The 27,577-nt window shown below is 44.8% G+C and overlaps 1 protein-coding gene across 1 annotated transcript; it reads right to left on the bottom strand.

Annotated features, from left to right (window-relative positions):
• Sas10 (UTP3 small subunit processome component Sas10) lies at positions 1–27,577 on the bottom strand. The gene is made up of 16 exons (XM_050186993.3): positions 27,392–27,577; positions 27,134–27,278; positions 26,980–27,021; positions 26,722–26,878; positions 26,534–26,611; positions 26,038–26,153; positions 21,785–21,865; positions 21,651–21,707; positions 21,466–21,578; positions 20,202–20,298; positions 13,472–13,608; positions 10,508–10,580; positions 6,472–6,578; positions 2,379–2,493; positions 1,863–1,970; positions 1–208 (listed from the first exon to the last, which is right to left on the bottom strand). The coding sequence occupies exons 1-16, from the start codon at positions 27,403–27,405 to the stop codon at positions 119–121; spliced, it is 1,530 nt and encodes a 509-aa protein (XP_050042950.1). The 5' UTR covers positions 27,406–27,577; the 3' UTR covers positions 1–118.

Below are 27,577 nucleotides of genomic sequence, written 5' to 3'. Positions count from 1 at the left end.
TTGGTGTGAAAAATTTTTATATTTTCCATCTGAAACAACAAAAAATGCCAACGAAAAGCACCTTTTTAAGCAATGGGCTTTGTCACAAGAAATATATTTGGCTGATCACAGGTCCTCTTCACTTCATTTTGATGCTGCGTGTCACACCGGCACGGATGCCAGACAGCTCTCCGCCGTACTTCTGAAGCTCCGTCCTGACCTCTCGTACCTGTGATGAAGCAAAGTGGTCAGTCCACCTTTCATTAAATATGCCCCCTTACTCGCCTATCATTGGCCTCATGAGGTCAACATAAAGCTCAACATCAAAGTTAAAAGCGTTTGCACACAGAAATGTAGACAACCACAACCTCTGGTAACAAATGCCAGCCTATCCCCATTAGTATTTAGCACTGATGAGTGATTCAACTAAAGAAACCTGAATTGGTGAGTTAGAGCAGCGTCAGGCATTATCTCCACTTTGGTGGGAGGGCTGACCATGAATTTTAAAAATGTGTTTCAAAGCACAAGTGGATAGATGGGCCAGAACAACACATTGTCAAGTAGATGCAATATGTGTCTCCATCCTGTCAGTAATAAAAATCTTTTAATAAACAGTAAAATTAAAAATACTTACACAGGGTTCGTAAAGGTTTCAGAGACAGAAATTTAAGGGTATTCAAGGACTTTCAAGGCCCCGTCATAGCTTTTTCAAGGTTGCTGAGTGGCATCCCATGCAGGAATGTTATACTATAATGGTTCCAAAGCAATACAGGTAGCTTTATTGCACTAGAGACATAAATATATTGAGGCTGCACATCGGAAATGTGCAGCCTTCCTCACTTCCAAGTTCCTAACGAGGTGCGAATAAAGCAACATAAACATGGGAGGGAGACCAGCACCAAGTGCTGGTGTCTTACTCTCGCCCACTGTGAGGTTCTCAAATTCTGCGCAAGTCATTGTACAAAGCAAAACGCATGTGCGCTCGCACCAGCTTTAAATTTTTATACGGTACCACTGTTGTTAGAGAGGGAAGTCTGCTGAGTCCACGCTGATCCACCATAAAAAGCCGGCCACATAATCGATCTTGGACTGTACTCAAAGAAATTCGAGGGTTTTCAAAGGAAACAAAAGGAATTCCCGGACTTTCAAGGGCCTTGAAAACGTACTTTGCAATATCAAGGGTTTCAAGGAGGTGTGCACATCCTTTTACACTATTAAAGTTTTAAGTTGTAGCAGACCTCTAGAAGAAAACCTGGGGGAACTTTGGAAATTCATCTTACAAGAACATGACAGAACTACAGTTAAAGCGTGGGAAACTAAGAGATCCAGATGTGTACAGCTTATCAGTGAATTAGGTATACATAAAAAAAGGTGGTCAATTTGGCTAAGATGGTTTGCTGTAGTTGTCTATTGCAAAAATTTTGGCTGAGCTCAGCTTGAGGTACGGAGGAGGAGGTTAAAAAAGCAGCAAGAAAACCACCACCACGCAAATGAGGCATTTTCAGAAAATGCATTAAATAATTGCTTAATATAGGGAAGATATAATGAATAGGCAATTTTCTTAGGATCACTTTCACCACAAAGGCACACACATTAACATGAATCAAGGTGGTAATTTGATGTAATTAACTTACTATCCAGAAGTCCAAAGACATCTGAGGAGTTCATAAATAATTTCAGACTTACAATAATCTGATGCTGCTAATTTGTTGCAGCACAAAAAATTCCAACCAATTTCACTGAGATAAACGTAAGTGCCAATGAGCGCAAACTGTTGCGCCTTGTCATACGCCCAGGAGTGACAAGGAAGTTTACGAGTCACAGTCAAGTGTGAAGCGATTATCCTCATCAAGTTGCAACCTCTCTCAGGACAGAAAACTCACCTGTCCCTTCCTGCTGATCTTGGCCTTGCGATATTTCATCTTGTGCCTCACACGTGGGTTTCGGTACTCCTTCTTTCGCTTGGCGGTCAGGCCCTTGTTCTTGGCAATCTGCACAAGCAAGAGGAGAGGGTGGCAATAATTTAAGGAACGCTTGCTATGCATGTAAGCCCCACTTTATAGCTGCATAATCTAAGCTTCTTGCAGTTTTTGGACACAACAGCAAGAACTCCCTGCACTTCTTACATTTTATTTTTGCTCATGCGCTGTCACATAATGTGCCAGCTGGCAAGCATATGAACCCTTAGATCATCCAGAATAACCAGCTGATCCCAGTCTATATGTTCGAAATTAGGTGCAACGTTATATTGACAAAAGAAAAATTAAGGTACTACATCCCATCCCATATTTTTCATGGCAAACTTCGTGCTGCTATTCACTGCAAGTGCAGTGGACCGCTAACAAAGTGGTATAACTCAGAATCCCAAACTCCTACATTCGACATCTTGCAGTGATTACCTGGTATGTGATGCCACGCCTCTCGTCTCCACCTTCTTCTTCGTCTTGATCGAGTTGTTCCTGATCCTCATCATCAAATGTCTCAGGCACAGCATCCTCCTCCTCTTCATTCTCGCTGCAGTGCATCAAATGTCAAACGGATCCCAATAAGTCGACACTCATTCGCAGATTTCAAGAGCAGTCATCATGGAAATGAGTGGATTAATGTTGTCTTAAATTAACGTGCTTGCACTCAAGAATGTCAGGGTGTCTACCAAGTTGACATTTCCAAATTCCCTGAGTTTTTCAGGTTTTCCCTGAGCACCTTTGCAAAATTCCCTGAATGAGCCAGAACTTTGTTTTATGTGACAGGCTGACACCATGTTGCCTGATGCTGTCCCTCTCTAGTAAGCATGTTGAAACAAAAAAATGACTTAATCCAGTGTGAGTAGCAAGGAGTAATATCAATTTTATTTAAAAAGAGAACAGAAGGAAGCTGTTAGTAAAATGCACAGCGAGAAAAATGGTAAAACTCATTCCAAATTGAGTCGAACATCTTCAAATACGAATGAAAAGGCGATGCATACTTAAGTAAATATTTTTGAATGTGAGCTTTTTCAATCAGCTGATAGCAAGCTCATCAATATGAGGCCTGAACTTTGTCCCAATTAAGATTCTCTCTCAGCAGCTGGGAAGTCACCCTCAACTGCCCTGACATACTCTCTGCCCGTACACAACATCTCAGTGTTGGGTTTAATTGCTTTAAAGAGTTTATTTTGGTTTGGATGAGTGACACCTGCATCTCGGCGTCAGCCAACACTTGGTTTTATGAGCTCAAGCTCCTTCAAAGAGGTGGCGGCACGCTTTCTTTCCTGTTAATTCCTCAATGTGTCGGCCCTTTCTGTTCTCATCCTCCTCCTGCCACGCGTTCACCCCATGGATAATCTGAAACATCCTCTTGATCAGTTGCACAGTCAACTTCCGATTTTTCGGACTCCCTAGGGGCCGCAAAAACATTAGAAAAATCGGGCAGTCCGAAAAAAATGAATGCGTCTTTAACTGCCCTAAGGGCTAAAATTTTGTCACAGACACGTCCTAAAAAGCTCTTAAGGCTTGCCAGTACACTTATTAGGCATATCGGTGCTAGTACTGTGACAGGAGATGGGGGTGCACGCGTGTTTAATTAAGTAATACATACTGTGTACCGCGACAATTGCCCCTTCGCACGTTCGTTATGCTTCACCGCGTAACACTGCTATTTTGAGGCAAAGCTAACTTTCGGAGACTGGCATTACGCAACGCGCTGTGCTCTGCGAGCTTCGAAGCCAATTGTGAGCATTACAAAGGCGGAGTCGGTGCCATAGCTGACTGCGGCGAATTCTTTCAATGAAAAACACGGCACCCCACGGCAAGAAGCTTAATAGCGAACGTAGAAGCAGCTAGGCCTAACGTTGCCGCAGTGGTGGCTACGGCTGCCAGCGGATCTGCGTGCAAGAGTGCCGGTTCGAGGCGGCGAGATAATCAAAATGGCGGCGGTGGAGGAGCAGGAGGAAAAAAATTTAATTTGCTAAGGAATTTGGGACCTCCCAGGCCCCCTGGGTGGTGGCTTTGATTAATGCCATTTCAGACCTGCAGTCAGAGCAATATACATTGACTATATGGAGTACGTGGTAGTGCCGCAAAGCCGTGCGAATTATCGGGCATGTCCGAAAAATCGGGCGACTGGAAAATCGGTCGTTAGCTATACTCTGGCAATACCTCGTGCCGATGACACGGCGTCAATGGCGATTCGTTGCGATTCATGTTACTGGAGCCAGCATTAACACGACTTTCGTTCCTTTTCAATAAAATTACAGCTAATTTTCCCTGACAGAAGCAAAAATTCCCGGAGTTTTCCCTGAGTATTTCCAGACTATTCAAATTCCCTGAGAATTCCCCGTTTTCCCGGTTGGTAAACACCCTGAATGTACTATATCAGAGTGCATTACACCAGTGGCTACTCAAATGATGGTCCACGGAGCATTTCCTTAGAAAGGAAAATTATAAGGCCTTTTCACTGCATTCTTGGTTATGAATTCCAGTAACTTGACACTCATTTGACAATTTCAAGGGCAGTCACCATGGAAATGAGTGGATTAATGTTGTCTGAAGTTAACGTGCTTGCACTCAAGACTGCACCATATCAGAGTGGATTACACCAGTGGTTACTCAAATGATGGTCCACGGATCATTTCCTCACAGAGGTAAATTATAAGGCCTTTTCACTGCATTCTGGGTTATGAATTCCAGTAACTTGACACTCATTTGCAAATTTCAAGGGCAGTCATCATGGAAATGAGCAGATTAATGTTGTCTGAAGTTAACGTGCTTGCACTCAAGACTGCACCATATCAGAGTGGATTACACCAGTGGCTACTCAAATGATGGTCCACGGATCATTTCCTCACAAAGGAAAATTATAAGGCCTTTTTACTGCATTCTAGGTTATGGACCCAATAACTTGACACTCGTTTGCAAATTTCAAGAGCAGCCATCATGAAAATGAGTGGATTAATGCTGTTTTAAGTTAACGTGCTTTGCACATTATTTGCATTGCAATGCACATTAAGTGCATGCAATGTAATGGCATTAACATTGCAATTACATTGTCATTGGTAAAAAAATTAAACTAGTAAGCCGTTATACTAAAAGACTGTGTATTTGGCTCATGTTAGCTTTGGAAAATTGGGTGATTTCCGCTAGTTCTTTGTTCTCGCCACGAGTGCCTTTATACTACATCTATTTCCCGTAAACTCAAGAGACATTTGAACCTGTACCAGCCGTCACTCATCGCATTTGCTGTCAAGCAATAAGCTCAGGGTTGGGGGTGGATCCTGCAGAAGAGTGCACCCTCGCAGCTCGGAAACCCATCCTCCTGGCTACCGAGAGGCTGGCTTTTCTGCTCAGCTTTGACGTCCGGTGGCTAAGCATGTTTTACAGGCGAAATCTCACCAGCAGCATGAAATTATTGCAAAACTCTGCATGAAATCAGACACACTTTCTTAGATTAGATAGAAATAAATGCTAAGAACCCTGTTTGCTCCTGCAAAGCCAGCAATATATTAGATTTGATTCGAATATTCGTATCCAATCGAATATTCAAAAATATAATGTTCAATAATATTTGAAATTTCCCAATATTTGCACACCCCTACTATTTAGCCAACTGGGTGCTTGTTTAGCTCATGTCGACAGAACATGCCCAGTTCACTCTAACAATGGAACATGCTGCCTATTCTATCACAACATCCGACACAAAGTGCACATAACATAGCGTGCATGAAGGCACCAGCCATCTCGGCTTAACCTCACCACACATTTAAGATATGGCACATGGCACGCGTATGTGTTCAGCCGCAAGGACAGCCAAGCGCAGCCACAGTTAGTGTATAGAAAATGACCGTTCTAGTGGGTAGAGGGCAGGGAAGCAACACCTCCTGCCTTTTCATGTGGAAGAACGCATGCAGATAGGCAAATAGTAATTAATGCTACCTCGGCCAACACATTTAGCTTTTTGGTAGATTTACTACCCATGGAGGCTTCAAGTACATGCTTGAAATGGCCAAAACTGTGTCAGAATATTAATTTGCTAAATTGCAAAAATAAAGAAATAAATTGATGCACATGGTTTCTCAGTGGAACTAAGACTGGGAAATGAAAATAGCTTGTTACATCATGGATTTCGTTAAATAGAGGTTTGACTATAACAGTAGCACAGCACAGCAGAGTCTGAGCCGATAATATAGGGCAGAAAGAATGGAAAATAAAGTGGATTGCCACAAAATATGACCCTAGGTGGATCAATTGCTCTTTTTTGTAATCTTAATGCACTGTATGGAGCTCCCCAAATGCAAAGGTGACCGCTGACCTGTAAAGTCAGCCACAGAAGCTTACGGGACATGGTATTTGCAAAGAAGCTGAATTCCCATGGCGCCTTGGATTTAAGGTTTAAACTTCTGGTGGACTTTGTAACCACACAGTGACCGCCATACCTTACTAGAGTAGAAATTCACCTTTGCAGTGGAGCCCGCATACTGTAAGCTTTTGCAGCTGACCAATGCGCGAACACACGTACCTGCCGGAGCTGCCCTCAAACCGTGATTTTTTCCTCATTTCTGCATACATGTCGAGGATGGCCTGCTCCTCTGCTGTGTTCTTGCGCTTCAAGTCCTTCTTCTTTTCCTGCCAAAGAAAGACATCACTGGCATCAGACTGTACAGGAGAATGTGACTATGCAAAGAATAAGCACTAGAACAGATGCTGACAATTGGAAGTACAAGTCATTTGCACATCTTATTCAGTTGGAGTCTTAACAGACTATAGAGTAACCTTACTCTGCTATCAAGGCTTAGTAAATACTATACCCTGTTTCATACATAGAAACTAATGCTAAGAAGGCTAGAGGGACTTACTGTTCGCATCGGCGACCAAGAAGCAGTGTTTCATATATGATAGAAAGATACAGTCAATGTCTGATTTTTCGGAGTCCCTAGAGACTGCAAAAACGTCCGGCAAAAAAAAAGAAGCGTGTGACTGTGGTGATCTGAGCTCTCGAGAGCTCAGATCACCACAGTCACATCTGAAACAGCTCCGAAAGGCTTGCCAGTACACTTATAGGTACCTCGGTGCTTGCAGAAGATGAGTGCGTATGTGTATAATTAAGGAACAAATACTATGTCCCTTGCCAGTGGCCTTTCCCCACTCCTGGTATGCTTCACAGCAATACATTGCATATGCTTGACTGCGTAATAGACAGCGTTAGTTTAGTCTACACTATACCACTGCGTACGCTATAATATAGCTCATCATTACTGCGCATGTGCAGAACGCTAAACGACCCAAAGCGCATAGTGTACGCATGCTATTTCTCAGATTTAGCATTAGCATTTTTAAGTGGTTTGCGCAGTGTGCGGAAAACATGGCGGCAGGCCCGGCTGTCTGCTTCGAATTGAATTTGGCATTGCTTTTGTAAAATTCACTTCGTCTGTAGTAAATGACTGTGTGAACGCCTTTCGCTTAGTCTCGGGCAGCTTTGACGACAAAGTATTGTGGATAACCTTGCATAGTGTTTGAGATTGCTTCTCATTTTGAACGAGTCGAAGCCTAACGAACGAAACATTTGAGATGTCAGCGCCATCTATCACTCCAGTCGAGAGATAGCCGCAACGACGGCATATGGCCTCTGAAATCCGATCATCTCGCAGTGCAACTGAAACTGTAACAAACATACGCTGCTTAGCGTACACTATAGTACTATAGCACATAGTGTACGCTAAACTAAAGCTGTTTATCACCACAGTATTGTAGCGAAGCTGCCTTTGGGGAATTGGCATTATGCAACGGTCTTTAGAGCCTTGCTGCACTTCAAAGCCATCGGCGAGGATGACAACGGTGGATTCGACAGCATTACTGACAGGAACAAATTTGTAAAATGAAAAGCACTGCATCGAACAGCAGGGAGCTGTGTAACCAACGTCAAAGCAGCTAGGCTTAATGACAAAACAGAACGACTACTAGGGCTGCCGCTGGGTTGGCATGCGAGAGCTGGGCACACTGTGGGGATGCGTGACTCTCATGCGTCCCTCCATGTTTGAGACCCCCAAAGCACATCCTGATTATTTTTTCCTTAGTGAACCGTAACAGATTGTCCGTCCATCGTGATGTAGCCGCGCGTTCGATGCCAGCATGCAGGCCGCGGTAGAATCTGTTTTCTTCCTCAACAGCGTCTGCTGTATTTCTGACATTGCATGTGCACTATACCGAGTCAAAACAGAACTACTGCTCACAACAAATGCTGGATCGAAACTGCAGTCGTTCTCGATGCGATCGTGCATGGTGACCACGGAGTTCTGAAAGCATGTGTGGCCAACATGGTGTCATGTGTAAGTGCATAAATGCAAAAAGAGACAATGATTTCAGGGTTTCCATCAATCCTGTACGGTTCTTGCTGATGACTATGGCGATGCTGACTCCACCGCTTCGTTGCAATGAGTTGCTAGTGCACTTTTTCTATCTTGGCTTCGCACGTTTCCAGCATTTCGTGCTCATTGCACTGTGAGGCTTGTTCAAATTCATCGGCGTGTGGCCAAATGGGTCCGAATTAACGAGAGATTGGTGCCACCAAATAATGCATATGCCAGCAGAGACCAAAGGGAGAATACGAATTCTCCGAATTAACAATGTTGAATTAGTGACGTTTTACTGCGTGGCATGCAATTTGATGTAACATGTCCCATACTTTTACATCGTAAAATGTGATGTATTCATTACTCGAAAGGCATTGGAGATCTAAACCATATTTAGCACCAAATGAGCAGTGCAACATGTTTCTGTGACCAGCGGCCACAGCGTACCACTTGTGCCTGCGACCAAAACATTGCCTTGTAGAAGCGTCAACGTGTGCAAGTATTATGTTATATTAAATTATGGGGTGTTACTGCCGAAACCACGATTTGAGTATGAGGAGCGTCATAGTGGGGGACTCTGGAACAATATACTAACATGCACCTAAATCTAAATAGACTGATGTTTTTGCATTTTGCCAGTAACATGTGATTTGACACAAACTTGCGTCCACAAGTTTTAATATATATCAAATAGGAGTTATTTCGTAGAAAACATTGCAGATTAAGAACTCTGCTGCAAAAAGCACGAAGTGAGACTTTCTTGGCCAGTACTCGTGCAGCTTCTGCAGCATTACCTGCTATGTATGAAACGGAGCGTAGGCATGAGCTCACCAATGAGAGCACTGGCATCGGATTGCATGAATTACATGACACACTGCAATATCACGGTGAGAGAGAGCACATGGCGTGGACTAAGCATGTTCCATCGTGCAGTTTAGGTTTATTCTTTATTTTAAAGGGCCCCTTGCCAGCTCTGGCCATTTTGCTGCGTGCTCATGACCGTGTCTGCTGAGAATTACATTACTACGTGCTGCAGAAAAATATGAAATTTTAAACTGAATGCCGTTTGCCCTTCTCTTCACGGGCACCGTGCTACATGACGGGGGGATGACGTATATCAGCAAATGCACCTACGTACATTTATATGCTGTGGCGTAGCGCATTGTAACATGTGACACTTCGAGAATTATTCAAAGCAACATCTGTTATTTGTGTAATCTGTTGCTTCAATAGACGAATTAAAGTTTAGAGAAATAATTGAACAAGCAAACTGAATGTCTGCATGTTTTTGTTTTACTTCGTGCTGCAGCAAGAGAGATGTACTTCCATTTCGCCTGTTTGTTCCCACAACGTGCAGCCGTGTGTGCTGTGAGCGAAACTATGTCATTTTCTACCGTGTTCCAGTGTGTGATCATGCTCTGTGAACCGCTTGCGTCTGCCTAAGCGTTCGTGTAACACTGACTTATACTGCTAGTCAAGTGTTCTCGTGCACAGTGTGCAAAAGCATGCACCGAGCTAAATCATACAAACACAACAGCTTGCACGTACCATTGTCAGCAAAAGTGCGCCGCACAGCAAGAAAGAGAGAAAGACAGAAAAGGAAGGCGGGGCTGTGATGTATTCATCATGTGATCCTCCAGCTCTGGTATGGGAGAATGCAGGGAAGGAATTTTGCTTGCGGAGGCTAGACAGGGCAAGTGGAGATAGTGTCCTTGTTGGCGGAGACGCTCGCCTCCTAAAATCATCGGTTTGTGGCACTTCAAATATTTCTATCTCTGCTATTAATAAACCAATTTAAGAAATTCTTGCACTACAATGCTCCCAAGAGGGCACATAACAGCTTTCAGGGTATAACCAAAATTTATTATGTGGGCTGGTTCGGGGGGCCGTTTAATATTACTTTTTGTCCATAAATGTTATCTATGCATAAGTTATATGGGCAGGCGCATTTTATTTTAACTTAATTTAGCCCAAACACAGGTGCCTACTTGCACAAACTCATCTTCAGAAGTCTCCCAGTCTGCCGCTGTAGATGCTGACATGTGCATCGTGTACATGTGCGCTATGCGCTTTCCCAATTCATTCTACTTCTTGTTCTGACATCTATTAGGTACTCTTGATGTGTTTTAGGCATGGACGCAGAACAAAAAGGAAACTGAGTGAAAGTATGTTACCAGCTATTTATTGTCAAAAACAGTGGCTTACCTGTTTCACCGGACTTCCCTTGGAAGTTTCCTTTTTGCTGCCAGATGCATCTGTTTGCATCTGTTGAGTAATCCTAAAGACAATAATAAAAACAGTGAATGAAGCATGTATACAAAACCTAAAAATCACACCAGAAAGCAAACACACAAACAAAGTAAACGCTAACGAGATTTCAACAGTGATTGGGATGTAATGGTGATAGCCTAGGAGATCCCTCGTTTCATCTGATAAGAGTGTTTACACAGGCACTTCACAATGCTTTTATTCCATACAATGTGTCAGTGCCATATTACAATGCATACGATTGCTCAGTGTTTGAGGCTTATTGCTCATCACATGAGGAATCTGGCTATGCACCCATAAACACAACACAACTCCCCTTTTCGCTGTCACACACAGTGTTCTAAATATGCAGGGTGTAGGAAGTTTCATGAAGCTTGGAAGAAAATCTCCACACATTTGTCAGCAATCCGGGTTTCTTCTGCAGCTTTGGCCTATTCTCAGGTGAGTGAATTTTTCCTTTCTTTCTCACGGTGTTCCAATGCTTGCCACACCAGTCTATAAAGCCCTCCATAAACAATTGCAAAGTGGTGCATCTAATGGACTCATAGCACATGCGTTGGGCAACATAAATTCCTACTGTTCTATTGCTTCCATAATAATAAAAGAAGAGAGAGAGAGCTCAAATCACGCCCAAAGATGAAAAAGAAATATAGGTTCTGCCCAGCAGCATTTTGCAAGAATGGACAGAGACCAATAAATGGGCTTCACACACCAAGACCCTTTTGAGACCTGAATACAGTGAAACCTTGTTAAACCATAGTTGGCCGGAGCTCGGGAAAAGTATGTACTGCACGGTAGTACTGCTTAACCAAAATAGCATGAGATCACCCACTTACCTGTCAAAAACGGAACTTGGAGAGAGTGTGATGAAAGGGAAAAAGCATGCAGTATTTATTCACTTCGCGCAAAAAAAAGTGTTACCGTATTTACTCCCATAATGATCGCACTCGCGTAATGATCTCACCCCTGAATTTTGTCGTCAAAATTCGCTCTTTTTTATTTCCCGTGTAATGAATGCACCCCGAACTTGCCGCAGCGATATGTCGTGTGCCAAGTCTAGCTAATGATGACCGAGCTATCCGTCGAATGCCACACAAACGACTCTTGAAGACAAACCAAGCGGTCTGCATGCACCAGCCATTCTCAAGCAGATGCCCCATTTCTTTCCTTTCATCACTTTCGCACTTCCATGAAAAAAAAAAGAAGAAAGAAGGCTACAACCAAACTCGCCTTTATTATGTGGAGGCTTTATAATGGTTATGAACAACAACAACAAAAGGCACCTTTCGATTCTTCTAGTATGCACTCGTGAGCACGCAACAAATCGCGAGTGCCAATTATAGCAGCCACGTTTACACTGATACATTAGAAGTGTACCCTGTCCATACATCGACGCTTGTAACACGGCTAAGATATTCGCCCACCCTTAGCAGAAACGTGCCGTATTAGGATAGTAGTGAAGACAAATGCCGCAGTTTCCGCATCATGCCCGCCATGTGTTCCTATGTCACTGGCAGCTAAGCGCGTCCATCTGTTTCTGTACCCTCAAAGTGGACATGACTACGTTATTGCCGCAGACTTGCCGATATTAACGATATTATTCATTGCTGATACGGCAGAAACTGTTTCAATGCACGTAATGTACTCATGAAAAGAATAAAAATCGCGTTCGGCACGTTCGGCTTGCTCCGCCAGCCACCATCTTTGTTTTGGTGTCCCGCACTACATACAGGGGCAGCCGCCTAGTATTTGTTGACCTGTTGTCATCACGCAGCAAATGCGAGATGAAAAAAAAAACTCCCCCTTTTTTTGCGGGAAATTTAACCCACGGACTGATCGCACCCCTGAATTTGCGTCGATTTTTTTTTGACAGAAAAGTGCGATCATTATGCGAGTAAATACAGTATTTTTGTTTGATGCCGGGTTATTTTGTTTGATGTTTGGCGGTCTAACAATGATGACCTCGGCCTCAAACTTACTGAAGCTGCAAGCCAGTTTTCAGCGAGCCCCTCTTCTCGGAAAGCACTCGCATGGTAGATTCCTAGTTGGCATTGCATATTCTCTGTGCACGGGCGCGGTAGCGCTGCAGAGGTTGTGAGCAGCCTTTTTCATTGCACTGCAGAAGCTGGCGCAAGGCGCAGCTTCTGCTGCTCTCGGGCCTGAATCGCCCGGGCTGTCGCTTTCTGTGTCATCCTCATTACTGTCGCTAGGCGACACTTCGGCAACAACAGAGGCAACGATGGCAACAAGTTGAACCTCGTAGCCGACATCTCTTCACGGTCGCAGCAGCGCTGCCGAGGAACTGCTTTGCATTTCAAATGCCACACACCATGGTCAACAGTAGATCCCTGTCGTGTGCCAGCGCCGACTTCTTCGTGTCACGTTCGATAGCACGAACAATGTCTAATTTTTCTTCTATGCTGAGCACCCAGTGTCTTCTTTATCTGAGCTTTGGCACGACGCCACATGTTGATGTCTATGTGGCTTCATGCGCAAACCCCAGGGCGCTTAGAGGCCGTTGTTCTGATCCATGGTCCCGATCTCTAAGGCTTGTTGTTCTGTCGTGCGACCCGATGGAGACAACGAACCCCCACATTTGCATGACGAAAAGTGGAAACACTACGTGTTAACCAATATGTACGCAATAATCTGGTACAGTTTATGGGGTCACAAAACACATTATGTTCAATGGCCGCTGAGTCGGGGATTCGACTTTACTACTTTTAAAACGAAACTACTGTTTAAGTGGTTGCAGTTTAATGAAGTTTTACTGTAATAGCTATGGCCATAAAATTATTTGCCTCCTACCAATAATATCTTATGTATGTGTGGCCAGGCTCATAACTGGCTGCAGTTTCATTTTATATCTAAACAGGTGCACAGAAGAAACACCATGCATACCTTAGTTTAGGCTTCTGCTGTGGCTTCGTTGATGATGCAGTCAATGGCACAATGTCTTCGCCCTTCGACAACTTGTCCAGCAATATGTTTACTTCATTGGCCAGTCGTTTATCCACCGGCTCCAGTTGCTTCAGAAGCTAGAAAGGCAAACGTATCAGCAACACCTTGCATGTGCAAAGCAGAAAATGCTTTAGGTACAGAGCTGTAAATATATGTTCAGAATGAAGAAGCATGTAGCAGAAACAAAGCCCTCAGCCTCAATGGCACGCAACTAGATGAAGCAAAACCACTATAGTCCCTGTCGCGGTAGCCCAGTCGCTATGTCATTGCACTGCTGAGCTTAAGGTTGGGGGTATGAACCTTGCCACAGCGACCGCACTTCGATGGGGACAAAATGCAAGAAAACTCTAGTGGACTTAGATTTAGCAACACACTAAAGAACCCAGGGGGGGTCAGAATTAATCCATAGTCAGCCACTATGGCGTGCATGAAAATCAGATCACAGTTCTGGCAAGTAAAACCTCAGAATTAAATTGAACACCTCTAAAGTTTGCAACTAGTAGTGTTTGAACAGAAAAATTTCAGATTTGCTGCATAACTTCTCGTTTCTAAATAAAGTGAAATATAGAGAGTGTGTGGGGTTGGTCTGGTATATATATATATATATTGTGAGCAATATTCATACGCTTCATATTCTCACCTGTACATACTCATCATCATCGTTTTGGGGCCTGGTGGTGGGGCTCTCACTCGAGAGAATAAAGAAGAGACTGGCTGCCTAAACCTCGTCTCACAAGTGGTGGAGTGTGCTGTCCGGTTCCTTCGCCCTCTCGCTCCCGGTCTCTCTCCAGCTTCACCTACGCTACATCCCTGGAGCTCCGCTCGGGTCGCCGCCTCTACCAACTGCACTCAACCATGTCGCAAGACCAGCAGACCAGTACCACGACATCCACCTTGCCTACTCCTGCGGGAACCCCTTCTTGGACAGTCACCACCCCTCAGAAGGATCCACCGGTATTTGCTGGGCTTCCAGGTGACGACGTTGACGACTGGTTGGAGCTATACGAGCGCGTGAGTGACTTTAACCACTGGAACGAATCAGCAAAACTTGCTCACGTCGCCTTCTACCTAACCGGAGTTGCGAAAACTTGGTTTTACAATCATGAGCTTGATTTGGTCAACTGGAGCATCTTTAAACACCATCTACGCCAGATTTTCGCGAACTCGTCTGTCCGCTCCGATATCGCTAAGAAGAAGCTTGCTGAGCGTGTTCAGCACTCCGGCGAGTCCTACACTTCGTACATAGAGGACGTTCTCGCCCTCTGCCGCCGCGTGAACACCTCGATGGCCGAGAGTGACCGTGTACGCCACCTGCTCAAGGGTATTGGGACTGCGGCATTCAATGCTCTTGTAGTGCTGAATCCCACTACCGTCGCCGACATCATCAGTACGTGTCAGCGTCTCGATGAGCTTCATACGCTCCGCTTACACCCTGACACATCTGATTTCAAGGCGTCCAACGACAGCGACCTACGCGCCTTGATTCGCTCCATCATCCGTGAGGAACTGCACGCCCAAGCTTCGTCAAACCCTCCTGAGGTCCATCTGACGCCTCCTGGTGGCGGCCTACGCCATATCGTGAGGGAAGACTTAGCTGCCGTGACCTGCCCGCAAATCACGAGCCCGCACCCTATCCATACGCCAACGTACGCTCAGGTTGCCTCTATAGTGCCACCCTCCCAGCAGCCACCACAACAGGCACCTGCACCGCACATGTCCCTGAATCCTATCACTGCAAGACCATCGCCTGTTCCGTCTTATAACGCATGGAGCCCACCTCGACCGGTTTGTTACTACTGCGGCATCCGTGGCCACATTTCCAGGTTTTGCCGACGCCGCCAGCAAGATGAAAGACGTGGCTATGACGGCTTTGAAAGGGATCAGTTTTCTGGCCCTGTACCACGACGTCGGCGTTCCGACTACGATTATTATCCACGACGTTCCCCATCTCCACAGGACTTCAACACTGCCGGTTCATTGCGTTTCCCGCGTCGTCGCTCTCCATCACCGATGCGGCGCTCTTCTTCCCCTCTACGACCGGCTACTTCGTCCTCGGATCACCGCCCGGAAAACTAGATGGTGCAGCTTCAGGAGGGAAAGCTGCATCTTTTGGACAACGTGAAACTCCTCCGGAGCGCCCGTCAAATGTACTTTTGGTGTGTGTTGAAGGTGTCCGAATCGAAGCCTTGGTTGACACAGGTGCATCGCTTTCCGTTATTAGTGCTGACTTGTGTTCTCGATTGCGAAAAGTGAAGACACCGTATAATGGCCCTCCCCTTCGTTGTGCTAATGCAGTTCTTGTTCAGCCCTCCGGTGTTTGCACTGCGCGCGTTTTCATTGATGGCATCCTACACCACATTCAGTTCGTCGTGCTGTCTTCGTGCACTTACGCGATGATTTTGGGATGGGACTTCCTGTCCTCGGCCTCAGCTTTCATCTCTTGCCGTCAGCGAACTATTCAGATGACGGACACTGAATCTTCGTCCGCTGTCGATGCTCATAGCCTGCGTTTTGTCACGTCTACCGACTGTTTCATCCCCGCGGGCAATGAGCATATTCTGACACTGACTTCCGACACTATTATTAATGGTGATGTGTTCCTTGCACCGAGCGGTTACTGCATTTCTGGTGGGCTTAGCATTACTCCTAGCGTAGTACGGTTTCAGGACGGTAGAGCGTTAGTCGCTGTTCACAACCCTACTTCTTCGCCAGTTGTGCTCTCCCAGGGCTCTACTGTGACATTCTTTACTGACACCGAACCTCTTTCGCTCGTACCGCTTCACACCGAATCACCACCTTTGTCTACCACAACTGATTATCACACTGCTGCCACTGCTTTAACGGCCGCGATAGATCCCGATTTGACCACTGCGCAGAAAGAAGACCTTCTGGCACTCCTGCACAAACACAGAGCCTTATTTGACGTCCACTCCAACCTTCTGGGGCGCACTTCCGTCGCAGTACATCGCATCGAAACCGAAGGCAGTTCGGTTGTACGCCGCCGCCCGTATCGCGTGTCTTCCGCAGAACGGAAAATCATTGCGGATAACGTTGATGACATGCTCAAAAGAGACATCATTCGGCCATCGTCCAGTTCTTGGTCGTCTCCTGTCGTGCTGGTTCGCAAGAAAGACGGCTCTGTATGATTCTGCGTCGATTATCGAGCTCTTAATAAGATCACGCGCAAAGACGTATATCCGATGCCAAGAATTGACGATGCCATTGACTCCCTCCAGGGTGCAGAATATTTCTCTAGTCTAGACCTCCGATCCGGATACTGGCAAATCCCCATGCACGAAGCAGACAAGGACAAGACAGCCTTTGCAACACCAGACGGACTTTACGAGTTCAACGTCATGCCATTCGGTTTATGTAATGCCCCTGCAACATTTGAACGCATGATCGACACAGTTTTACGTGGCCTCAAGTGGAAGACCTGTCTGTGCTATTTAGATGACATCGTTATTTTTTCTACAACTTTTCGTCAGCACCTTGAGCGCTTGGACGAAGTTTTCACGTGCATTTCCAACGCTGGACTCCAACTCAACACAAAGAAATGCCATTTTGCCAGAAAGAACATCAAAGTGTTGGGCCATCTTATCAGCAAAGATGGCATTCGACCAGATCCCGAAAAGGTTGCTGCCGTGCTTCGCTTCCCTCGCCCTGAAAATCAAAAGCAATTAAGAAGTTTCTTGGGCCTGGCATCCTACTTCCGCCGCTTCATCAGTCATTTTGCGGCCGTGGCGTCGCCTCTACACAAGCTGCTCACGTCGGGCACTGCTTTCCCTTGGACAGATGACTGCGAACTTTCGTTCCAAGCCCTCAAGCAGGCATTAACCACCGACCCTGTCCTCTGTCACTTCGATGAGAACGCACCAACTTGCTTGCACACCGACGCTAGTGGCCATGGGATCGGTGCTGTACTTTTACAGCGTGATACCACCTCACGAGAGAGAGTTGTTGCCTATGCCAGTCGCGCACTAACAGCTGCCGAAAAGAATTACTCGATCACAGAACAGGAATGTCTCGCAGTAGTTTGGGCGATCCAAAAATTTCGACCATATCTTTACGGACGCCATTTCACAGTCATAACCGACCACCACGCCTTATGCTGGTTGTCGTCAATCAAAAATTTGTCCGGACGACTTGGTCGCTGGGTGGTACGCTTACAAGAGTACGATTTTGACGTTGTCTACGAGTCTGGGAAAAAGCATCAAGATGCCGACGCTCTCTCTCGCTGCCCGCTGCCACTATTAGCTTCGAGTACATCTCTCCATTGCTCGCCACTTGATGATGAGACTAAGTCGTCACTCCCGTTATTACCGTTATTACCTCTATCGGTTACCGACACGTTATCTTCCAATCGCGTCACTCACCTCGCCTCGTGTCAACGTTCTGACCCGTACTGCAACAGCATTATCCAACGCCTGTGCGGAACTACATCTGCACCAAATGCCCGATTACGTCGACAACTGCGACTATTTAAGCTTGACAACGATGTGCTGTACCGCTACATATACAACTCCGACGGACACCGCTGGGTACCTATTCTTCCACGTTCGATGCGCACACAAGTCCTTGAAGCCTTGCACGACGACCCATCTGCTGGCCATTTGGGATTCCACAAAACATACCACCGCGTTAGGAGCCGTTTCTTTTGGCCAGGCATGTCTACCTTTGTGGCCAAGTACGTCGCTTCTTGCGTTCAGTGTCAACGGCGGAAACGACCGACTTCGCCTCCTGCTGGGCTTTTACAGCCCATCCCATGTCCCGAGACACCGTTTGCCATCGTTGGGATAGACCTAGTCGGCCCTCTGCCCATAACGCCAGCGGGTCATCGATGGGTCGTGACAGCTGTTGACCAGCTCACACGTTACGCAGAGACCGCTCCTCTACGCTCTAGTTCGGCCTCAGACGTTGCCACCTTCTTTCTAGATGCCATTGTGCTGCGCCATGGTGCACCTCGTGTACTGTTAAGCGACCGCGGCAAGACTTTCATGTCAACAATGCTCGCAGAAGTACTCGGAGCTTGTGGCACGGTTCATAAGACGACATCCGCATATCACCCACAAACAAATGGCTTAACCGAGCGATTTCATCGCACATTAATAGATATGATATCAATGTATATCGGGCCAGACCACGACAATTGGGACAAACTTTTACCTTTCGTGACTTTTGCTCACAACACCGCTATCCAACGAACTACGGGATACTCACCTTTCTACCTAGTTTACGGCCGTTCACCGACATTCACCATCGACACCGCTTTCTTCAATGCCCCAACTAACACCTCGGCCAGTATACCCGAACAGTTCGTCTCGAGACTTGAAGAATGCCGTCAACGTGCTCGCTTCAACACAGAAGTCAGTCAGCTAGATCGCAAGCAACGTTACGACATCTCTCGTCGCGACGTCTCCTTTCGTCCTGGAGAGGAAGTTCTCCTTTGGACGCCCATTCGTACACCCGGTTTGTGCGAGAAGTTTGAATCCCGCTTCCTTGGACCGTATATTATTAATCAACAAACATCCCCCGTGAACTATCGCGTTACTCCCGTAGACGTTTCTTCCGACCATCGTTGTCGTGGTTCGGAGATCGTTCACGTTTCGCGCCTCAAACGATTCGTTCGGCGTTCCCCTCCTGGCTAAGTCGCGGCCTGGCTGGCCGCTTGCGCGTGCGGGGAAATTAGTGTGAGCAATATTCATACGCTTCATATTCTCACCTGTACATACTCATCATCATCGTTTTGGGGCCTGGTGGTGGGGCTCTCACTCGAGAGAATAAAGAAGAGACTGGCTGCCTAAACCTCGTCTCACAATATATATATATATATATATATATATATATATATATATATATATATATATATATATATATATAAATATAAGGCTTGCCTGCATCATTTAATACAAGTAAAGCCATGCAGAACTGTAAGTTCAGACAACTGAACTCAACTGAAGTCTCTTGCAAGTGTGACTGAGGACAACCAAGTCTCTTGCATATGAGAAACAACTGAAAAGTGATCGCATGTGGCGTACCATAACAATGACAGTAGTGACACCGATGTCAACAGATGCTTGTGGAGTCCTGTGTTCGTTGGAGAAACGTTACGCTACATAATGCACATTGTTTCAAAGGCACACAAATGGGGTGAGACTGTCAGAAAAATAAAGGGCAACGCCTGAATAGAGAAAACAAATCCATAGGTGGCATAAAGGTGGAGCAATCTCATAGAAGTTAGCTACTCCATACATTTCTTTAGCAACTGGTACATCCGCACAGCAAGCGCACCTCCCCTGCTGCAGACTCGCCCAGTACAGCCACCACTTGAAACAGTCTTTCCTATCTCTAGACTGAAGCAAGTGTCCCTTATACACAAACAGAAATGAACGTTAGACAATCTAGAGCAGTGGATTCTTGAATAGGCCACTATAATTATGTTAGAAATTTCTATTATTTCTACACCCCTATCTGCAAACATGTCTGAAAGCCAAGACCATGAGTTGGCTGTACTATCTTGCTTTCTATTTACCTTAACCTCTATGCCCGGTAACACTATTTGAAACTATAACAGACGTGATTTGTTCGTGCTGGCTCTAGTGCCAAGGTTCACAGTTTCTTGCCTAAGAACAGGTAGCCCAAAAATTGTGCAGCAATGGAGATGACTTACATTTCTGAAGGAAATTAGTCTTTTGATCACAGGGTGGTTCCCAACAGGCACTCGTTTGGCCTTCAGGATCATGTAGAAGGTTATGTTTGTGCAGTACCTAGTGGCAGTAAGTTGACAAGCCATTAGGCAAACTACAAACAGGACCCCATGGGAACCCAACATTCCCGGCATTTAGCACAGAACTTCTGCACTTGAGATGCCACAACAATGCCTCTTATAAAGGACTGGGCTAAAAACATTACATTCTCGTAAACACTGCTGGCTGCAAATTGTTTCATTCTGCGTGGCCTACTGTGAATGTCTTCCTGCCACACCTGAGGCTATACTCTGGAACAATCAGGGGCTATGAGCAAAAAATTCACATTTTGGCACACAGTGAAGGTATGTGCTGAATGGCTGAACCAATGGAAATAAACACGACACAGAAAGTTTTTGTGAAAGCACAGTTTCTGTCAGCAAGCGTATCATGCCATATTGTGGCCAGAGGCAACAACGGTGCAACGTGAAGGAATGAGCTCGTGTTTTGCCAAGGTCACTACCGAGAGAACAGAAAGGTGACCAAAAATGGCCAAATTTGTTTGTGCAGACTAATATACCGTATTTGCTCGATTCTAACCTGCAACTTTCTTGAATAAAAGGTGCGCACAAATTTGCATGTGCATTACAATCATGACTAATTTCACTCAAAATAAAAGACAAATTCTTTCTAAAAAGAAAAGTTCAATGCGAAGTAGCTAGCCGCACTGCCATCGAACAGGTTGTCAGAAGAAAGTGACGCTCCGAGACATTGCAAGGTGGCTCCATGGTGCGTGGAATGCCCTCCCGCAGACGGTGGTTGTGTGAGCCTTCAAGTCTGGCATTTCTAATGCATCATATGGGCCTAGAGATGACTTTCTGTGGTCGGTAGACAGCGAAAAGGAGGTGTCGTCAGCCCCTAATACTAGCTCCTAGCTGCTAAGATTGAGCTGCGCGCATGTCTGTGTGCCTCTGTATGTACCATAACATCGTTTCAACACAGTATGCGTCAACTCAGGTTTCGTTACTTGATGTGTGCCGTAGAATCGGCACCAAGTTATCTTTTTTATATCCGGTCACTCGGCAGAAATGTGCTAATACGGTAGACGTCGGTTTGCACAAGCACCAACTGCAGCCACTGACACAAAACTGCTGTCAATGACACGGTAAGTGTAAGTCAAGCAGCACAACCCAATTCTGATTAGCACTCAACATAATAGAAAGTAGCCTTGTGCACAATGTTACTTACTGGACAATAAGCTGTCTCTTCACATTAACATACTCGATTGCTGGCACAGAGATAACCTTTCCACTGTCAACCAGTTTGGCCAGTGGCAAAATTGTATCTCGTAGCTCTATCATCTGCAATGAACAATGTTTTACATCAGGCAACTGAAGACACTGCAAGCAACCAACTTTACGAAACAATCTCACCTTTGCCTTGAAGTCATCCACAAGCTCAAGTAGTTCTGCACTGTCTTTCGACAGCAACTGTAAAAAGAAGAAAACCGTACCAATTAACACATTTAAGATAACCCAATCTTTAGGGTTTTCCGAAGTGCACTAACCTTCAATTTCTCACGCTTGGAAAGTTTTGATAAGTCCTTTGAAATCTTCTCTGAAACCTCTGCAGTGTCTTCCTTTGGAAGCTGTGCAGAAAAGCATGGAAATAAAAAAATATCAGACATACAGCTGCATACATTAGGTTCAGAAACAATCATTGCATATACATATACAGGGCGTTTCAGCTAACACTTTAAAAACTTCTTAAAAAGTGCCTGTGGTAGATAGCACAATTCTAGTTCATGAGGTTGTCTACTGGAAGCAGTGGACACTACTTGTAAAAAAAATTGAAATGCATACTTGACTAATTAACAAAAATACTAATTATCTTTTTAACTAATTACCTTAGGGCCCATATTGCTATTTACAAATTCTAGCCATGGAGTCCGCAAGGCAGTGGATCTACTTAGAACGAATTTTCAGGATGACACCAGTTTCGAGATATTAATTGCCGAACTTTGCAGAGAGATGCATAGGTGTTCCAGTTACATTCATGCTTGAATGCATAAACAATTTTTGAAGAAAGTAACTGAAACGCCAATGCATTTCACCAGAAAGTTTGGGAATTAATATAAAAAAACTGGTGTAACACTGAGAATTCGTCCCAAGTGGATCTGGCTTGTGAACTCCACGGCTAGAACTTGTAAATTGTAGTATGGGCCATGAGGTAATTAGTTAAAAAGTTAGTGAATTTTTGTTAATTAGTGGATAATGCATTTCAATTTTTTGTGTGAGAAGTGTCCGCCTCTTCGAGTAGACCAGCTCATGAACTGGAATTGTGCCATCTGCCACCTTTAAAAAATTTTGAGTGTTCGTTGAAACATCCGGTATACAGGGTGTTCCAACTATCATGCACCAAGATTTAAAAATATGAAAATGCCACGTACAGAGCCAAGGTAATGTTGTTGCTGTCATTTGGAGATGCTCTCATTATTTTTTGTGTTCTGCCTAATTGCATAATTCGTCTCAATTAATCAACTTCTTAAATAAATACACGCAACTACCCGCGAATACACGAAAAACCCATAAATACTTGCGAAGTGCCTCTAGCAGCCAGTCACACGGAAATTTCGCGTGTTTGTGGGATTCTTTCATGCTTGTAAAAACTCTTTTGTGTAGGACGCATTGAGCAAGAGAAAGCTGTACCGTGAGGTTTTCATGTTGCTCTACAGTTTTATCATTGACATTTCTCACCTAGTTATAATCTTTGAGAAGTTGATTAATTAAGACTACATATGTAATTAGGCAGAATGCAAAAAATAATCTGAGTATCTCCAAGCGACGGCAAACAACATTACCTTGGTTCTGTCCAGCTACGTGGCATTTTCATATTTTTAAATCTTGGTGCATGTATATATATATGCAGGGTGATTATTTTTTAGTTTTAAGGAATTTTAAAACATCGTCTACGGCAGACACCATAATTCTTGTCCTTGAGCTGGATTATTTGGAGAGGCAAACATTACTAGCACAAGAAATTGAAGCACACATCAAATAATTAACAAAATGCACTAATTAACTTTCTTAATTACTTTAAGACACATATTGCAATTCCCAAATTGCAACCTGTGAGCTTGCAAGGCATATCTACTAGGAATGAATTTTCAGAATGACGCCAGCTTGGAGATATGTGCTATCAAACTCGCTATAAAGATGCACTGTTGTTCCCCTGACTTTTCTAACAGAACACTCCTTTATGCATTGAAGCACAAAACTGGAACACCCATGCATTTCGTCCCACATTCTTGGAAATAATATCTCGGAACTTATTTTAAGTCAACACATTTCGATAACTTGCTGGTTACAATTTGTAAATTGCAATATGTGCCATAGAGTGATTAGTTAAGTTAATTAGTGACTTTTGTTAATTAGTTGAGTGTTTCAAGTTCTTGTGCTAGTAATGTCTGCCTTTTCAAATAATCTAGCTCAAAGACAAGAATTACGCTATCTTAAGCATTCCATAGAACTCAAAATTTTAATTATGTGGGAATCAACGTAAGTGAAGCTTCCTGTGCCATATGCTTTAATTCAAGACAACTGCGGTGATGCTGACAGCGAATGTTTAATTTACTCAGCACTTATTACAAGAGTGGTTTGTCCATGCAACACACACAACACACAGCAAGATGTGTTTGCCTGAGGTGTTGTTGAGCGCCATTGTTCATAACCTCCGAGGTTAGCATTGTCACTGCCTCAAATGGCACATTTAACTGAATTATGTAGCTGTACATGCTAAAACCCCAATTGGATTATGAGGCACACCGCAGTGCCGAAATACAGATTAATTTTGACCTGCTGGGGTTCTTTCACGAGCACCTTAATCTAAGTACTTAAGCGTTCTTGTATTTCGCTCCTGTCGAAATGTGGCTGCCATGATCAGGATTGAACCCGCGACCTCGAGCAATGCCATAGCCGCAAAGCTACCATGGCGGGCACAGAATTGTTGACTTTGGTGTGGGACCACTTATGTAGTGTCGCCTAGATGCTACTGTGCTGTGGCTTTGCATATGCACGATGTGTCAGTTGTCTGCATGGTGCACGGTGTTTTGCATGGTGCTTATTTTTCAGAAGTAGCAGAAAAATAAGGCGCCATACCTTGGACTTAAATTTTTCCAGTTTGTCCGCAACTGCTGTCATCTCTAAAAGTAGCCTTTCCTTGCCTTCTCAAGTTGCCTTTTCCCTCTCCCACCGTCCCTCACATGTATGCAAACTGCGAGCAAAGAGTGGCAAGGCAGTCACTCGTTTCGTGGCTGCATCGGTTCTACCTCAATTCCCTGCATCCTCTCCCTACCTTCCTTCTAGGCTATTGTGCCAATGCCCAGGTAGCTCCAGAGGGCATTATTACTATCATCAACGGAAAAATCCAAATCAGTTTTTTGCATTGCTTTTTGTCTCTGCCATGCTCCTGCCATGTAACTGCATGCTCTGAACCACCTCCTGTTGCAGTGTGCAAGACAGCAACAGCGAAAAAGTCGAAGGAAGAGGCAATGAAAGCTTTGCTTTAAAATCATCACCCTGTATATGTGCAAGTCCCGGTGAACTTCAAAATGCTTGATAAGGAATACTGATGAATATTCGTAGAAGCACTACCACATCCTTGTAGTGTACAGCAAGATGAGGTAGAAAGTGTGAAGGTTGAGAAACACTTACAAGATATTTCAATTTGATCCAAAAGTTTGTCGCTAAGTGCAAACGGGGCATTATCAACATTGCTGTGATGTTATGACACAGAGCACAATTTCCTGACATGGTGTAGCAGTGAGCCTAAGTATGATGACCTTCCTAAAAAAAGTAAAGAGGAGTGGTGCCTATTTCTCTTGACTGTGATTGCAAGAACCGAGCAAGCCAATGCATTGCGACGTCATGATGTGTTGTCATAAATATGTCTCCTGGGTACCGAAACCAAAAATGGCTCGTACTAAGGAGTGTTATACTCCAGGGCACTTTTGATCACAATCAAGTCCAATCAGGATCGAACTCCTCAATTTCGGTTGTCTTCCTTGTGCAGCTTGTGCAAAAGGCAATTGCAGGTAGCGATTGCCTCCCTTCTAAAGTAGCGCGTCTTTGCTTTCTTCTCTTTCCTCTGACTGTTGTCTTTCATTTTAGAGTTCTTGTGCTACAAAGATCATGTTATGCGCAAAGGAGCCAATCATTTGATCCTGATCAGGCTCAATCACAATGTGTGCCCTGTGTGACTGGGGTTCTAAATTATTCAGGGAGCTTTGACACTTGCCAGTATCTTTTCTAGTGTTTAGAGGCCTTGCATATTTACATAACTGAAGAATAAAAGGAAAAATGAAAAGTCGCAAGTAGACGATGTAATGTCAGAACCTATGTTTAAATATTAGTTTTAAATTGCCTGTGTGTTTTTTGTTCCGAGTCAGCTTTGTTTTGATGCTTTTTGAATGCAAGGACATTTGCAATAAACAAATCAGGGCCGGTATAGCGTAATACTATTCCAATCTGTTTTTACTCCCAACTGGCCATCAGTCCTCCATGATAGGTCAAGATGGCTTGGGCTCTGCCCATTTTATCATGGCACCCGCTCATATGGGCTGGACTCGAACCACTCTGACCTATCACAGAGGGCTAAAGGTGGATTTTGAATACCAAACAGACTGGAATAGTTTTACGTTTTATCAGCCCGATAGAGCGAGCCCTTGTCCTGTCACCTGCATTGTATCCACAATGTTTTCCGAAACAGTTGCATAATCGTTTGTACAGCAAGCAATCAGGAATGCAAAGTTAATAACAGAACCTGGAATAAATCGAGTCCGAAGTCTTCCTCATCCAGCTGTTCAACAAGCCGCTTCTGAAGTGCACGAGCTTCTTGCTCCTCTAGTCTTGCAAGCTCTGCTGCATCCTCGGTGATACCTTAACAACACCCAAAGTGAAGCCACAGTTAAGCAACGAAATAGCTTTTCATGAAGCAGTGACTCAATGTCCACGCAAAAGTACATCGGTTCAGTAGAGCAAGTCGTACGTGAAGGTGGGTTTGAGCAATAGCTAATATGTTATGAGCAATGGAAGGAAATGAAATTACAAGGCGGCTATCAAGACAAGACAAAAGTTCCCACACTGCACTTTCGAGGCGTTGTCATCGTTTACGCACATGCACGACGTTTGCAAGAGAAAAAAATGCCGTCTGCTACACAGTTGCACAGAAAGTTTATGCAGGCACGTGCCGCGCACTTTCAGGCGACAAAAGAACGGAACGCGGAGGCAGGAAACAGAAATTACAGAACAGCGCTTACCTGCGTAGTCCTCATCGACGAAATCTGTGTGATAGTAGGTTGCTTTCTTCTTTCCCCACGCTTTCACATCAGGCAAGCCTAAAGCAGCGGCGAAGACGCACAGTTTAGAACTTCGTCAAAAGCAACGTCCCTGCAACAAGCGCGGTGAAACACCGTCCAAATCTAGAAGCTCCGTGAGCTAAACCTACCATCGTCTTCATCCTCTATGTCGCTTGCCATATCGTCCTTCTGGATACTCCTCGTATGGGCCTCGCTAATCGGGCCAAGTTCGTCTTCGGACTCGTCGATATCGAGGTCGTTATCGCTGTCATCATCGTCGTCGTCCAGCGAAAGAACTTCTTCCTCCTGGGGCAAAAACAAAAGAAGCGAGTGCGGTACAGACGTTGGCTGAGCCATGATCGCACATGTTCGAAAGCAAACGAGGCTACGACGTCCATGACACTCACTTGCCCTGACGAACTATCGGCATCCGAGTCATCAAGCAGCACCTGTTCGGAAGACAAAAAAGACGCACCGGCTTGTATATACACTCCGTTGGCCAGCTAGGATAGTCACCGGGGACATGTTGCAGCTGACTACAACCAAATGCTATGAATTTACCTTATCGCGGTCGGCATGAAACGCGTCCACTGCGTCTTGCAGGTGCTCGTTCGATTTCTCATCAGGCTGCTCCAAATCCGAGTACAGGGCTTCATCGTCGGATCCCAAGACCGTCCGACCCTCATTCTTTTGCCACTTACCAGATCTACACCGAAAGCAACAACAACAACAACAAAATTCGGTGAATGGCCTCGCCTGTCCACCCGCCGCGACATTACCATACAGTCGCTGCGCAATACGCTGCCGCCATATACTCACTTTTTCTTGCCCATTACGTTTATCTGACGAAAGAGAGCGTTGAAACTCACAAATGTTTGTCAATAATGAGTGGTACTAGTGCAAGACAGCAAATTAAGTATGTATGAAGTGAAATAATGACGTTCAAACAGTCTGTGCACATACAAGAGCTTTGCTGCCTGTGATTGATTTGACCACTGGATTGTC

Source organism: Dermacentor andersoni, chromosome 3, assembly GCF_023375885.2.
Source record: "Dermacentor andersoni chromosome 3, qqDerAnde1_hic_scaffold, whole genome shotgun sequence".
Taxonomy (NCBI): domain Eukaryota; kingdom Metazoa; phylum Arthropoda; class Arachnida; order Ixodida; family Ixodidae; genus Dermacentor; species Dermacentor andersoni.
This window is presented reverse-complemented; position numbering and strand designations above follow the sequence as displayed.